The sequence below is a fragment of the Salmo salar genome, chromosome ssa16 (genome assembly GCF_905237065.1).
Source record: "Salmo salar chromosome ssa16, Ssal_v3.1, whole genome shotgun sequence".
Taxonomy (NCBI): Eukaryota; Metazoa; Chordata; class Actinopteri; order Salmoniformes; family Salmonidae; genus Salmo; species Salmo salar.
The window spans coordinates 48816553-48830490 of NC_059457.1; the positions used below are offsets into that span (position 1 = coordinate 48816553).

Consider the following 13938-nt stretch of genomic DNA (forward strand, 5'->3'; position numbering starts at 1 on the left):
GTAGCTATAGGAAACAGGGAAAAGCTACCGCTGACAGACCTTCAGAATTCAACTCTGGAATTTCAGTGTGTTGACATTTTTATTTGCGGGAGGAATACGTTTGGGGGTAGCTAGGAGGTTCATAAAAGTCAGCTTCTTCCTCATGATTCACACTCTCTTGCACATGCACACACACTTCCCCCCCCCCAAACCCCACTGCCCCCGCCCACCGCCCCTTACACACACCATGAAGAGAGAGTGTCTGCACAGAGAGAGAGAGGGAGGGAGTGAAATAGGGGGGTTAGTAGAGGAAAACTGGGCCCTAGCCCCAGAGTTGACCTGACAGTCCACTGCTACCTGCTGCTAGGGCACTAACGGCTGCACCCTGCTCAGGAAGAAAGGAGCCGCCCCATAATGAGTCTGCTCCATCTTCAGAGAGAAGACCCTCCTCTGATCCCCCATGACCACTCTGTCAACCATGAATACCATTTACGCCACGGGAGCCTTTCTCTGACGGACCCCATCTCTTCTCCCCTCTCTTCTTTTCTCACTCTCATTCTCTCTGTTTCTTCTCTTCTCTCCCAGTCTCTCCTTTTACAAGCTGGATCAGGGAGATGCTCCGAAGCCATTACAAATTGATTATGGACAAGAACATTTATTATATAACGGCAGGGGTCTGAGAGGTGGAGAGTGTGAGAGAGAGCGGTCTGTTGTGGGGAGAGGAATGTGGTCCATCTATCTATGCATCATCATCATCATCATCCTCCTCCTCATCATCATCACTGAGAGAAAACATCACAAGGGACTTCTACTGCTTCTAGAATTATTCAGGAGATCCTCTGGCAATATAGGACTCTCAAGACAGATCATATGACTCTTTTAAATGACATTACATTATTAGTTGAGCATCAACTTGTACGCAAAATGAAAATCAGAGGAAATATACAATCTGTGGTTTTGTGTAATTTAATTTACAGTTTTTTATTTCTTGATGAAAATGACAATATTCTTGATGAAAATGACAATATTATTAACCAGTAGAAATACCTGTCACAAGTCTGTTGTGTGGAGGTGAGGATGGAGTCAGGCGCAGGACACAGAACTGAGTCAAAATAACGTCATTTACTCTGAAAAAGGAATATTCCAAAAATCCATGCAGGGATAACAACACTAACACAACCGACTAACACAAAACATGAAACAATCACGCACAAGACATAATGAGAACCAGAGGGTTCAATATAGGGAAATAATCATAACATAATGAGAACCAGAGGGTTCAATAGGGAAATAATCATAACATAATGAGAACCAGAGGGTTCAATATAGGGAAATAATCATAACATAATGAGAACCAGAGGGTTCAATATAGGGAAATAATCATAACATAATGAGAACCAGAGGGTTCAATATAGGGAAATAATCATAACATAATGAGAACCAGAGGGTTCAATAGGGAAATAATCATAACATAATGAGAACCAGAGGGTTCAATAGGGAAATAATCATAACATAATGAGAACCAGAGGGTTCAATATAGGGAAATAATCATAACATAATGAGAACCAGAGGGTTCAATATAGGGAAATAATCATAACATAATGAGAACCAGAGGGTTCAATATAGGGAAATAATCATAACATAATGAGAACCAGAGGGTTCAATAGGGAAATAATCATAACATAATGAGAACCAGAGGGTTCAATATAGGGAAATAATCATAACATAATGGGAACCAGGTGTGAACACTCAAGACATAACAAATGGAAAAAGAAACATTGATCGGTGGCAGCTAGAAAGCCGGTGACGATGACCGCCGAACGCCGCCCGAACGAGGAGAGGCACCAACTTCGGCGGAAGTCGTGACATTACCACTGTTATCAGTAATGTGTATGTTAGCATAGCAGTATTTTTTGCAGTCATATGAAGCAGAATTGTTGTTTCCCTACAGGGCTCAGTGAAGAAACCAGTGGTGTAGGTAGGTCGATCTAATACAGTACTCCATCAAGCTGACATAAGTAGAACATTAGCAGACTACAGCAGAAATGAGTCAACGGCTGTCCCTTTCCCTTTCCAATAGGAGGCATGCTCTCCCTCTTAATACACACACACACACACACACACACACACACACACACACACACACACACACACACACACACACACACACACACACACACACACACACACACACACACACACACTACCGTTCAAAAGTTTGGGGTCACTTAGGAATTTCCTTGTTTTTTAAAGAAAATCACTTTTTTTTGTCCATTAAAATAACATCAAATTGATCAGAAATGCAGTGTAAACATTGTTAATGTTGTAAATGACTATCGTAGCTGGAAACGGTAGATTTCTTATGGAATATCTACACAGGCGTACAGAGGCCCATTATGAGCAACCATCACTCCTGTGTTCCAATGGCACGTTGTGTTAGCTAATCCAAGTTGATCATTTTACACACACACACACACACACACACACACACACACGCACACGCACACGCACACGCACACGCACACGCACACGCACACACACACACACACACACACACACACACACACACACACGTATATGCACACACGCAGACCCACAGAAGCACACACGCAGGCACCAACACGCGCACATGCACACACACTCCCGCCACCCCACATACACACTCCCAGGCGGGCAAGCACTCTCCTGTCACCACCCCTGCCATCACCTTGCCGGTAAAGGCCCATGCGGCAGAGAGTGAAATACATTTCTCGGCTCCCATTATGCCCTGCTTTTTAAGTCCTGTGGTTGCTTGTGGCACGTTCCTTCCAGCACAAAGGGAGTGTGAACGGCGGGAGCCCCGTCCCAATTGGTCCCCAGCGAGCTCGTAGGGGCCCGCACAAAGCTCCAGCCACTGGGTTATGATTAGAATGTCAGTGTAGCTCAAAGAGAGGCAGGGATCACCGTGGGACGCGAGGCACAGACCCACGCCAAGCCCTGGCTCCCCCCAACACCTCACATAATAGAACCACTGCTGAAAAGAGAGGCCACAATGAAAAATATTGCCTATTCAACCCAGAGCCTGGGAAGCACAAGGTTGTCCCACTGTCTTCCTTCTCTTCTCTCCCTGTTCACTTGCCACCTTGGGGTCCCAAAGATGCTGAGATCTGCGAGTGTATCACATACCTCTCTTCTGGCAAAGGGGAGAGAGGACAGGGGGTGGGACTCTTAAAGGACACACAGGACTGTAACATAGAGGACTGTAACATAGAGGACTGTATCACAGTGGACTGTATCATACAGGACATACAGGACTGTAACATAGAGGACATAGAGGACAGTATCATAGAGAACTGTAACATGGAGGACATAGAGGACTGTAACATAGAGGACTGTAACATAGAGGACTGTAACATAGAGGACATTGAGGACTGTATCATAGTGGACTCTAACATTGAGGACAGTAACATAGAGGACATAGAGGATTGTAACATTGAGGACAGTAACATAGAGGACATAGTGGACTGTTAAATAAAGGACAGTAACACAGAGGACTGTAACATAGAGGACAGTAACATAGAGGACAAAGAGGACTGTATCATAGTGGACTGTAACACATAGGACTGCAACATATAGGACATAGAGTTCTGTATCATAGTGGACTCTAACATAGAGGACAGTAACATAGAGGACATACATGACTGTAACATAGAGGACATACAGGACTGTATCATAGTGGACTGTAACATAGAGGACAGTAACACAGAGGACGTAGAGGACTGTATCATAGTGGACTGTAACATAGAGGACTGTAACATAGTGGACATAGAGGACTGTATCATAGTGGACTGTAACAAAGAGGACTGTAACATAGACGACATAGAGGACTGTATCATAGTGGACTGTAGCGTAGAGGACAGTAACACAGAGGACATAGAGGACTGTATCATAGTGGACTGTAACATAGAGGACAGTAACACAGAGGACATACAGGACAGTATCATAGAGGACTGTAACATAGAGGACATAGAGGACAGTAACATAGAGGACAAAGAGGACTGTATCACAGTGGACTGTAACATAGAGGACTGTAACATAGAGGACTGTATCATAGTGGACTGAAACATAGATGACATAGAGGACTGTATCACGGTGGACTGTAACATAGAAGACTGTAACACAGAGGACATAGAGGACTGTATCATAGTGGACTGTAACATAGAGGACAGACACATAGAGGACAGTAACTTAGAGGACAGTAACATAGAGGACATAGAGGACATAGAGGACTGTATCATAAAGGACTGTAACATAGAGGACATAGAGGACTGTTACATAGAGGACATAGAGGACTGTAACATAGAGGACATAGAGGCCTGTAACATAGAGGACATGGAGGACTGTAACATAGAGGATTGAGAGGGCTGTATCATAGAGGACTGTAACATAGAGGATTGAGAGGGCTGTATCATAGAGGACTGTAACATAGAGGACTGTAACATAGAGAACATAGAGGACTGTAACATAGAAGACTGTAACATAGAGGACTGTAACATAGAGGACTGTAACATAGAGGACTGTATAACATAAAGGACATGGAGGACTGTAACATAGAGGACTGTAACATAGAGGACATGGAGAACTGTAACATAGCGGACTGTAACATAGAGGACTGTAACAAAGGGGACATAGAGGACTGTAACATAGAGGACTGTAACATAGAGGACATGGAGGACATACAGGACTGTAACATAGAGGACTGTAATATAGAGGACATCAAGGCCTGTAACATAGAGGACATAGAGGCCTGTAACATAGAGAACTGTAAAATAGAAAACATAGAGGACTGTAACATAGAGGACAGAGAGGACTGTAACATAGAGAGGATTTTAAAGGTTTTGGAGGACTGTAATATAGAGGATTGTAACATAGAATACATATAGGACTGTAACATAGAGCACTGTAACATTGAGGACATTTAGGACTGTAACATAGAGGACATAGAGGCCTATAACATAGAGGACTGTAACATAGAGGTCTGTAAAGCAGAGGACTGTAATGTAGAGTAAAGTAATATAGAGAACTGTAACATAGAGGACATATAGGATATGGAGGACTGTAACTTCTGACATAGAGGACTGTAACATAGAACGGACTGTAATAGATAGGTTTTGGAGGACTGTAACACAGAGGACATAGAGTACAGTAACATAGAGGGCATGGAGGACTGTAACATAGAGGACTGTAACATAGAGAACTGTAACATAGAGGGCATGGAGAACTGTAGCATAGAGGACTGTAACATAGAGGACTGTATAACATAAAGGACATGGAGGACTGTAACATAGAGGACTGTAACATAGAGGACATGGAGAACTGTAACATAGAGGACTGTAACATAGAGGACTGTAACATAGAGGACTGTAACATAGAGGACATATAGGATATAGAGGACTTTAACATAGAGGACATAAAGGACTGTAACATAGACGACTGTAACATAGAGGACTTAGCGGACTGTAACATAGAGGACATAGAGGCCTGTAAGATGGCCCAGAGATAGAACAACATGCTAGCCTCACTTGGCTAATAGCCCACATCAGCAGAAAGACTGCTCGACAATGATTCGTTTTAAAGGCCAGCTGGAGTGAAAAGGGAAGTGGTAATAGAGTCATTACACATTGACTCAGGACCAGAGGGTCAGCTGACCACAAATGACCAGGGCTGGAATTATTAACTAAGAAGAGCTGTGAATCTGCCTGGCAACAAAGAGGACAACAATGGAAACTAACCAATCATTAATGGTCGCTTCTACTCACAGACCACGACTCACAGCTGTTTGGATATCCTGTCATGGAGGAACTACAACTAAGTCTGGCCATTATGCAAAAGACAGTTGGGCAGGCATTTTCTCAACTACAGTATATTCTTCCCAAACCACATGATTGAATAGCCAAATTACAAGTCAAAAGGTTGATAAAAGTAGCTCAACCTTTATTTAGCGTGTTGACCATAAATATGTCCAAGTAAAATAACAATATAAAAATTAACTAACAACAATATTTTCAACTAACAAATATTTTGATAAGACATTTTTCCTTCTAAACTGACAGCCACTGTAATAGTGATCACAGTGTGATGTTTTCCTCAGGAGACCCAATGTGAGGGTGTTGCTATGATAAACACTTTATGGTCTGTAGTTGTGGTCATATCTGATTTGACACCATAAATGGGTAGAAAAATTTGCTTGGGCCAAAGCGTCCTGGATAATGGAGTCTAAAATCAAATAAAAACTGGTAGGAATCTGGGCGTGAGGGCAACTCTCTCTCTCGCTTGTTCTCTCTCACTCTCTGTCAATTAAACTACCCAGCTAGCACGTTTGGTTCCTTGGAAGTTGTTGGAACGTACGTTTTTGGTTTTCCATTGGTTCTGGGAACAAAGCCCTAAGATTCCTGACTGTTTTTTAACTGTTCTGAGAACGGAAGTGAACATTTTGCATGTTCAGGGAACGTTCATTTTTTAGGTTGCAGGGAGGTTCTGAGAACATTTTACTATGGTTCCCTGATTGTTTTCCTGGTAGGTTTAACTTTCTGAGAACATGTTTCAATAAGACTTTTAATAATACTGCTAGCTTAGTGCTCTATTCAATCCGTATAGTGGAAATTCAGCGTTACAGCATGACTGAAATTTAAAGGCAATGGTCCTGCATTAGCAGAGACTGCATTCATGGTAAACAATGCAGAAATCGGCTAAATAGGAAATAGAGCACTTAGTTTGGCTTAACTGATTTGAAATCTAAGCACAGATAGGACACATGGAAATTAGTTTGCTTAGGCATTAATCATAAAAACATGTATTTTTATTGTGGCACGGCATCAGTGAGATTTGAACCTATGATCACTGTTGTTTAGCCATGGAATAAGTCCACTGCACCACCAAGATGCATGCCATGTTTTTACATTCATACAGTTGTTAATTTTAGTCTATTCAAACGGACCCCATTTCAAAGGAAACAAGCTCTCCTTCCGATCAGGTGTGGCCAATTAGTGGGCACGGCCAATTAGTGGGCACGGCCAACACACCTGAACACACTTGACAACATAGAGGATAGAGAGTTTTGTTGATTCCGAGAATGGAATGTATATGTTTTTAAATAACATTAGAACATTCTTTGAACTTTACTAAAGTTTTGTAGTGATTTTTATGTAGTGTTTTTTTTATGTTCTCAGAACAATTTGAGAACATGACTTTAAATAGAACCACGAGGAAACCTGTAGGAAACATTATGCTGAAGTACTGAACTTCTCTAAGAAGAACAATGTTTCTTATCGTTCTCTGAACTATTTGAGAACATTCCCAATGTCAAACCAGTTGGAGAACATTCCTAAAACATTATCAACATTGAAATGAAATGTAACCATGTTTGAACTTTTAGGAAACGTTCCGTTAAAGCAGTGGTCACCAACTGGTCAATCTTCAAGACATTCCTAGTCAATCACCAAACATTTCCATAGAAAAACCAACATTAAAGCCTTGCGCTCCTATTTTTGTTCAATTGGTCTAGCGCTGTTGGTGGTAGGTGCTCTTGATTCAGAAGCCCTGCTCGCCGCGTAGGAAAGGTGTATGAAGGGTCAAACTCCACCTACCTGGCGGACCAGTGGCGGACTATGCGTGAGTTCATGTTTAAGTTTTTGTTCAGCCCTGTCAACACTGTTTTTATTCAACACCTTTACAAAACATAAGATGCGCTTCTCCCTACTTCCACTAGCTCTACAACCAGCACTGCAGCTGCAATAAATTAGTAGTGTATCGATAGGCCTGTGTTTTTATTATTAGCAGATCATCGTGTCTATTCTAATATCAAGGAATATTTCACTTTCTCTGGTCATAAGAACAACATGAATTTGTGCATGAGGCAGAAATAATGTGATGCGGCTCCAGTTTGGCCTTCAGGTGGAAGACAGTGTCCCCTCTCTCTGGTCAGTCTCACCGGAGGGAAGTAGAGAGCAGAGACTGTGAGAGGTGGACCCTCTGCTGCTGTCTTCCTCCTCTGAGACTGACCGTCAGATGCAGGTACCATCAGTGCAGTAAAATAAAAAATAAAATTATTTCAATTTATGCTCAGCTGTGCATCGCAAGTGATACAACAACTGATCTATTTTGTTATCAAAGCTCAAGTTTTTAAACATAATATGGTCTGAGAAGACCAATATTGGCAGGCCAAGCATAGCCAATATGCTGTATTGTGTGGTATTAGGCCTACTGCACAAACATCATCCCTACTGAACTATTTGTATTAGATTCATTTTGTATAGGCTTACATTTAATGTTTTATCTGAGCGATAGATCTCGACTTGCATTTTTGACTCCGAAAGTGATCTGGAATCAGAAAGGGTTGGTGACTACTGTGTAATGAAATACCAAGAAAATAAAAAACTATTTGTCTAATTCTTTAAATGTGCTGAGAATGTTCCAAAGCCAAGCAACTATACTGCACCATTCCTAGAAAGTTGTAATAAATAGCCAGAGGAAAACCACACTCTCACCAAGCTATAAGATACATACAGTCCTCAGAACATTATGTGTTAGCTGGGTACACATTTATTTTTTTTGTCATTTAGCAGACACTCTTATCCAGAGCAAATTACAGTAGTGAGTACAAACATTTTTATACTTTTTCATACAGGTCCCCTTTGAGAACTGAACCCACAATCCTGGCGTTGTAAGTGTCATGCATTACCAGCTGAGCCACATGGGACCACATACTCTTCATCTACTACAATGTTGCTAGATTTGCCGTTTTCTTCTTGAGACAAACTGTTGTATCCCTTATTTCTGGTATAAGAAATATGGTGGAAACTCACACTAGCCCATGCCTCCACCTTTCCAATGTCTTTATACAATATTTGTAGGAAGTAGGGAATGAGTGTATATTTAAGGAGAAACAAGTTATTAATGGGACGGACCCATGGTGTCTCACGGAGTCTGACATTGGCAATCGCAGTCCCCAACAGAACCCGTTCTTAAGGCCAGTAGTTATACAGGTTTGGGAGTTACAAGAAGACAGTGTTATCATGGTCGTCTCTCATGGCTCTCACGCTGACCTACTCGCTGTCACCAACTGCCGGTGGGAACACTGTTTGAGCGTGTGACCAGGTAGTGAGTGTGTGACTGTGCAGACGTGGTGTTGTGGCATTCAGAGGGGGCTGTTTTAAATGTGAAAGGCAGTCTCAAAGGGGCACTGGCAGGGAAAGGTAGCAGGCAGGGGAGGTAAGGGGGTAGAGGAGGGTGTCCTGGGACTGGGGACTGGGCCGAGGGGTTGGGGGTGGAGGGGGGAGGGAGTGCTGGGGATTGGGCCGAGGGGGGATGGGAGTGGAGGGTCGAGGAGGGGGTCCTGGGGAGTGGGCCAAGGGGGGTGGGAGTGGAGGGTGGAGGAGGGGGTCCTGGGGAGTGGGCCAGGGGGAATGGGAGTGGAGGGTGGAGGGGGTCCTGGGGAGTGGGCCAGGGGGAATGGGATGGAGGGTACAGTATGTATGTAACACTCATGCCAGCTTCACTTTCCATGCCGCTCTCCTGAAGCTCTCTGCACCCCGTTAGCCCTGGCTTTCTTTCTGCGCTTCTTTGTGTGCCCGCATAATACCACAGTAAAGACTGCTACGCAGGTGGTCCCATCCCACCAGCCTAACCCCCATCACCCCACCCCTTAGCTCGGCTCTGCTCTGCCCGCTGCGGAGTGTCTCTATGCTGGCTGGGATGCCTTTCTCAGTCCTCAGCTTGGGACCACAAAGAGACACGTTGCTGGCAGATATACCCATTGAAGAGACACAGAGAGAGGAACATGACTCTATCTCCCTCTATATCTCTCTATCGCTATCTCTCTATCGCTATCTTTCTATCTCTTTCTCTCTCTCTCTCTCTCTCTCTCTCTCTCTCTCTCTCTCTCTCTCTCTCTCTCTCTATCTCTTTCTCTCTCTCTTTTCTCAGGGACTTAAGTGGAGTTCCATGACAGTCACCAACACAATCACCGTATCCTCTCGGCCCTGCACTGTAGACCCCCTGATGTCCACATCCCTGTACCAGTCCACCTTCACAATATCCATCTTTAAATACCTGCCTCAAACTCTAACAATTTGTATACATCTAACAGTGGCAGGATGAGAAAGCTATCAAATCCTTCATTATCACTTCAAAATATTAACAAGACAAACCTGTTTAGATACAAAACAAGCAGACACTTATATGAAGGAAGAACATGACCCAAACGGAACATACAAGCCGTGACCCCATGGTCCTGACATCATTGGCTTGTCCGTGTCCAAAATGACACCCTATTCCCTACATCAGTGATTCCCAAACTCAGTCCTCTGGACCCCAAGGGGTGCACGTTTTGGTTTTTGCCCTAACACTACACAGCTAATGGTCAAGCTTTGATAATTTCAATCAACTGTGTATTGTTAGGGCAAATAGCAAAACGTGCACTCCTTGGGGTCCTGAGGACCGAGTTTGGGAAACGCTGCCTTACATAGTACACTACTTTTGACCAGTGACCATATCTCTCTGGTCTAAGTAGTGATAGGGAATAGGGTGCATTTTGGGACGCAGATTTCAGTTGTTTACTGTTCAACCCCTCCCTTTCCCTGCCTCCTTGTACCAATTAGAGATGAAAAGTCTGTGGTATTCCCCCCAGCCATCTCAATCAGAGGCCAGGACATCAAAGCCATGACGCAAGGCAGGGACAAAATTGAAGCCATTATGGCTAATTGCGATGCCTTCTAAATGCAGGACCTTTTGCCTGAGCACCTGTTGCCTAAACACGTTGCTGACTCCAATAGGGACTTTGTGAGGGCGAGGGAGGCAGAGAGGGTGGGAGAGCGAGAGAATGAGGGAGAGAGAGAGAGAGACAGAGACAGAGAGAGAGATGGAGGGAAGCGGCCCAGCTGCATCAAATCTTTAAAAAAAAATCCTGAGAGATGGAGAAGGAGGGGGGAGGACCCCAGGCTACATGTCTCTTTTGAAAGATCCATGGCATTCTTCAGGCTCACTTGAGCAGAACCCCTTCCACCACACCCCCAGCCCCAGGCCATATCTCCCAGCCCCAGGCCATACCCTCCAGCCCCCAGGCCATACCTCCCAGCCCCAGGCCATACCTCCCAGCCCCAGGCCATACCTCCCAGCCCCAGGCCATACCCCCCAGCCCCAGGCCATACCTCCCAGCCCCAGGCCATACCTCACAGCCCCAGCCCCAGGCCATACCTCCCAGCCCCAGGCATACCTCCCAGCCCCAGGCCATACCTCCCAGCCCCAGGCCAAACCTCCCAGCCCCAGCCCCAGGTCATACCCTTCAGCCCCAAGCACCAGGCCATACCCTCCAGCCCCCAGCCATACCCTCCAACCCCCAGGCCATACCCTCCAGCCCCCAGCTCATACCCTCCAGTCCCCCAGATCACACCCTCCAGCCCTCAGCCCATACCCCCAGCTCACACCCTCCAGTCCCCCAGCCCATACCCTCCAGTCCCCCAGCTCATACCCTCCAGTCCCTCAGCCCATACCCCCAGCTCACACCCTCTAGCCCTTAGCCCATACCCCCAGCTCACACCCTCCATTCCCCCAGCCCATACCCTCCAGTCCCCCAGCCCATACCGCAGCTCACACCCTCCAGTCCCCCAGCCCATACCCTCCAGTCCCCCAGCCCATACCCTCCAGTCCCCCAGCTCATACCCTCCAGTCCCCCAGCTCACACCCTCCAGTCCCCCAGCCCATACCCTCCAGTCCCCCAGCCCATACCCTCCAGTCCCCCAGCCCATACCCTCCAGTCCCCCAGCCCATACCCTCCAGTCCCTCAGCCCATACCCCCAGCTCACACCTTCCAGTCACCCAGCCCATACCCTCCAGTCCCCCAGCCCATACCCTCCAGTCCCCCAGCCCATACCCTCCAGTCCCCCAGCCCATACCCTCCAGTCCCCCAGCCCATACCCTCCAGTCCCTCAGCCCATACCCCCAGCTCACACCTTCCAGTCACCCAGCCCATACCCTCCAGTCCCCCAGCCCATACCCTCCAGTCCCTCAGCCCATACCCCCAGCTCACACCTTCCAGTCCCCCAGCCCATACCCTCCAGTCCCCCAGCCCATACCCTCCAGTCCCCCAGCCCATACCCTCCAGTCCCTCAGCCCATACCCCCAGCTCACACCTTCCAGTCCCCCAGCCCATACCCTCCAGTTGCTCAGCCCATACCCCCAGCTCACACCCTCCAGTCCCCCAGCCCATACCCTCCAGTCGCTCAGCCCATACCCCCAGCTCACACCCTCCAGTCGCCCAGCCCATACCCTCCAGTCCCCCAGCCCATACCCTCCAGTCCCCCAGCTCATACCCTCCAGTCCCCCAGCCCATACCCTCCAGTCCCCCAGCCCATACCCTCCAGTCCCCCAGCCCATACCCTCCAGTCCCCCAGCCCATACACTCCAGTCCCTCAGCCCATACCCCCAGCTCACACCCTCCAGCCCCTCAGCCCATACCCCCAGCTCACACCCTGCAGTCCCCCAGCCCATACCCTCCAGTCCCCCAGCCCATACCCCCAGCTCACACCCTCCAGTCCCCCAGCTCATACCCTCCAGTCCCCCAGCCCATACCCCCAGCTCACACCCTCCAGTCCCCCAGCCCATACCCTCCAGTCCCTCAGCCCATACCCCCAGCTCACACCTTCCAGTCCCCCAGCCCATACCCTCCAGTCGCTCAGCCCATACCCCCAGCGCACACCCTCCAGTCCCCCAGCCCATACCCTCCAGTCCCCCAGCCCATACCCTCCAGTCCCCCAGCCCATACCCTCCAGTCCCCCAGCCCATACCATCCAGTCCCTCAGCCCATACCCCCAGCTCATACCCTCCAGCCCTCAGCCCATACCCCCAGCTCACACCCTCCAGCCCTCAGCCCATACCCTCCAGTCCCCCAGCTCATACCCTCCAGTCCCCCAGCCCATACCCTCCAGTCCCCCAGCCCATACCCTCCAGTCCCCCAGCCCATACCTTCCAGTCCCCAAGCTCATACCCTCCAGTCCCCCAGCCCATACCCTCCAGTCCCCCAGCCCATACCCTCCAGTCCTCCAGCCCATACCCTCCAGTCCCCCAGCCCATACCCTCCCATCACAATAACATTCTGAAATATTTTCTCTTACCTTAAAACAAGACCGCTGAGTGCCTGCTGCTCCTGTTCAGTCTCATGCATCCAGCTTCCTACTCACCCAACTCACATCAGAGATAAGAATCAGAACTGGGGGGAAAAAGAAAGAAAGCCCCACAGAAGATTTCATTCATGCATTTAGGGCCATTCCACCAACTATATTCCTCCATCTTTATTTGGTTGAAGTTGACCCTGAAACATTCCCCCAAAAATGTAACGACTGATGCGTGGAGGAATACGTTAAACAGAGATAGGACGTAGCCTTGTTGTGTACCAGCAACTAAACTGGAACAGCATCTACATCCATATACTTAGACAGGTTATACAGTATATTATTTTTTATTTGCCTTTTATATATTGTATGACATCACATGTTATGAAATGTTTTTACATATATTTATTTATGAAGATCTATCTAGCCGACTACATCAACAATGTGCCTGCCTGCAGCACTAGGAAAGGTGCTCATCCATCTTATTCCTGCTGTGATGAAGCCAGTTGGCTATAGTCAACCCTTGGAACAGAATCACCAGTGGAAGAAGCAGGGGTCATGGTTTTGGGCCTGAACAAGTTCTACACCTCCTACTCTCCAAACCGGTCCTTCCCTAGTGGGTGCTGGCTGACGCTTTTCTTTGGCACCATTATCCGCCTCCTCCTCCCCGAATCAAGGCCACTTCCTATATGACCCCGGAGACAGAGCTCTGGAATATTCTCTCTCTCTCTCTCTCTCTCTCTCTCTCTCTCTCTCTCTCTCTCTCTCTCTCTCTCTCTCTCTGTGTGTGTGTGTGAAATCTATATCCTGGATG

The 13938-nt window shown here is 47.0% G+C and overlaps 1 protein-coding gene across 1 annotated transcript; it reads left to right on the forward strand.

Moving 5' to 3' along the window:
• The first annotated feature begins 4553 nt into the window (after positions 1-4553).
• On the forward strand, positions 4554-13104 carry LOC123727712 (extensin-like). The gene is made up of 2 exons (XM_045696684.1): positions 4554-4853; positions 11032-13104. The coding sequence occupies exons 1-2, from the start codon at positions 4554-4556 to the stop codon at positions 13102-13104; spliced, it is 2373 nt and encodes a 790-aa protein (XP_045552640.1).
• Positions 13105-13938: the final 834 nt, after the last annotated feature.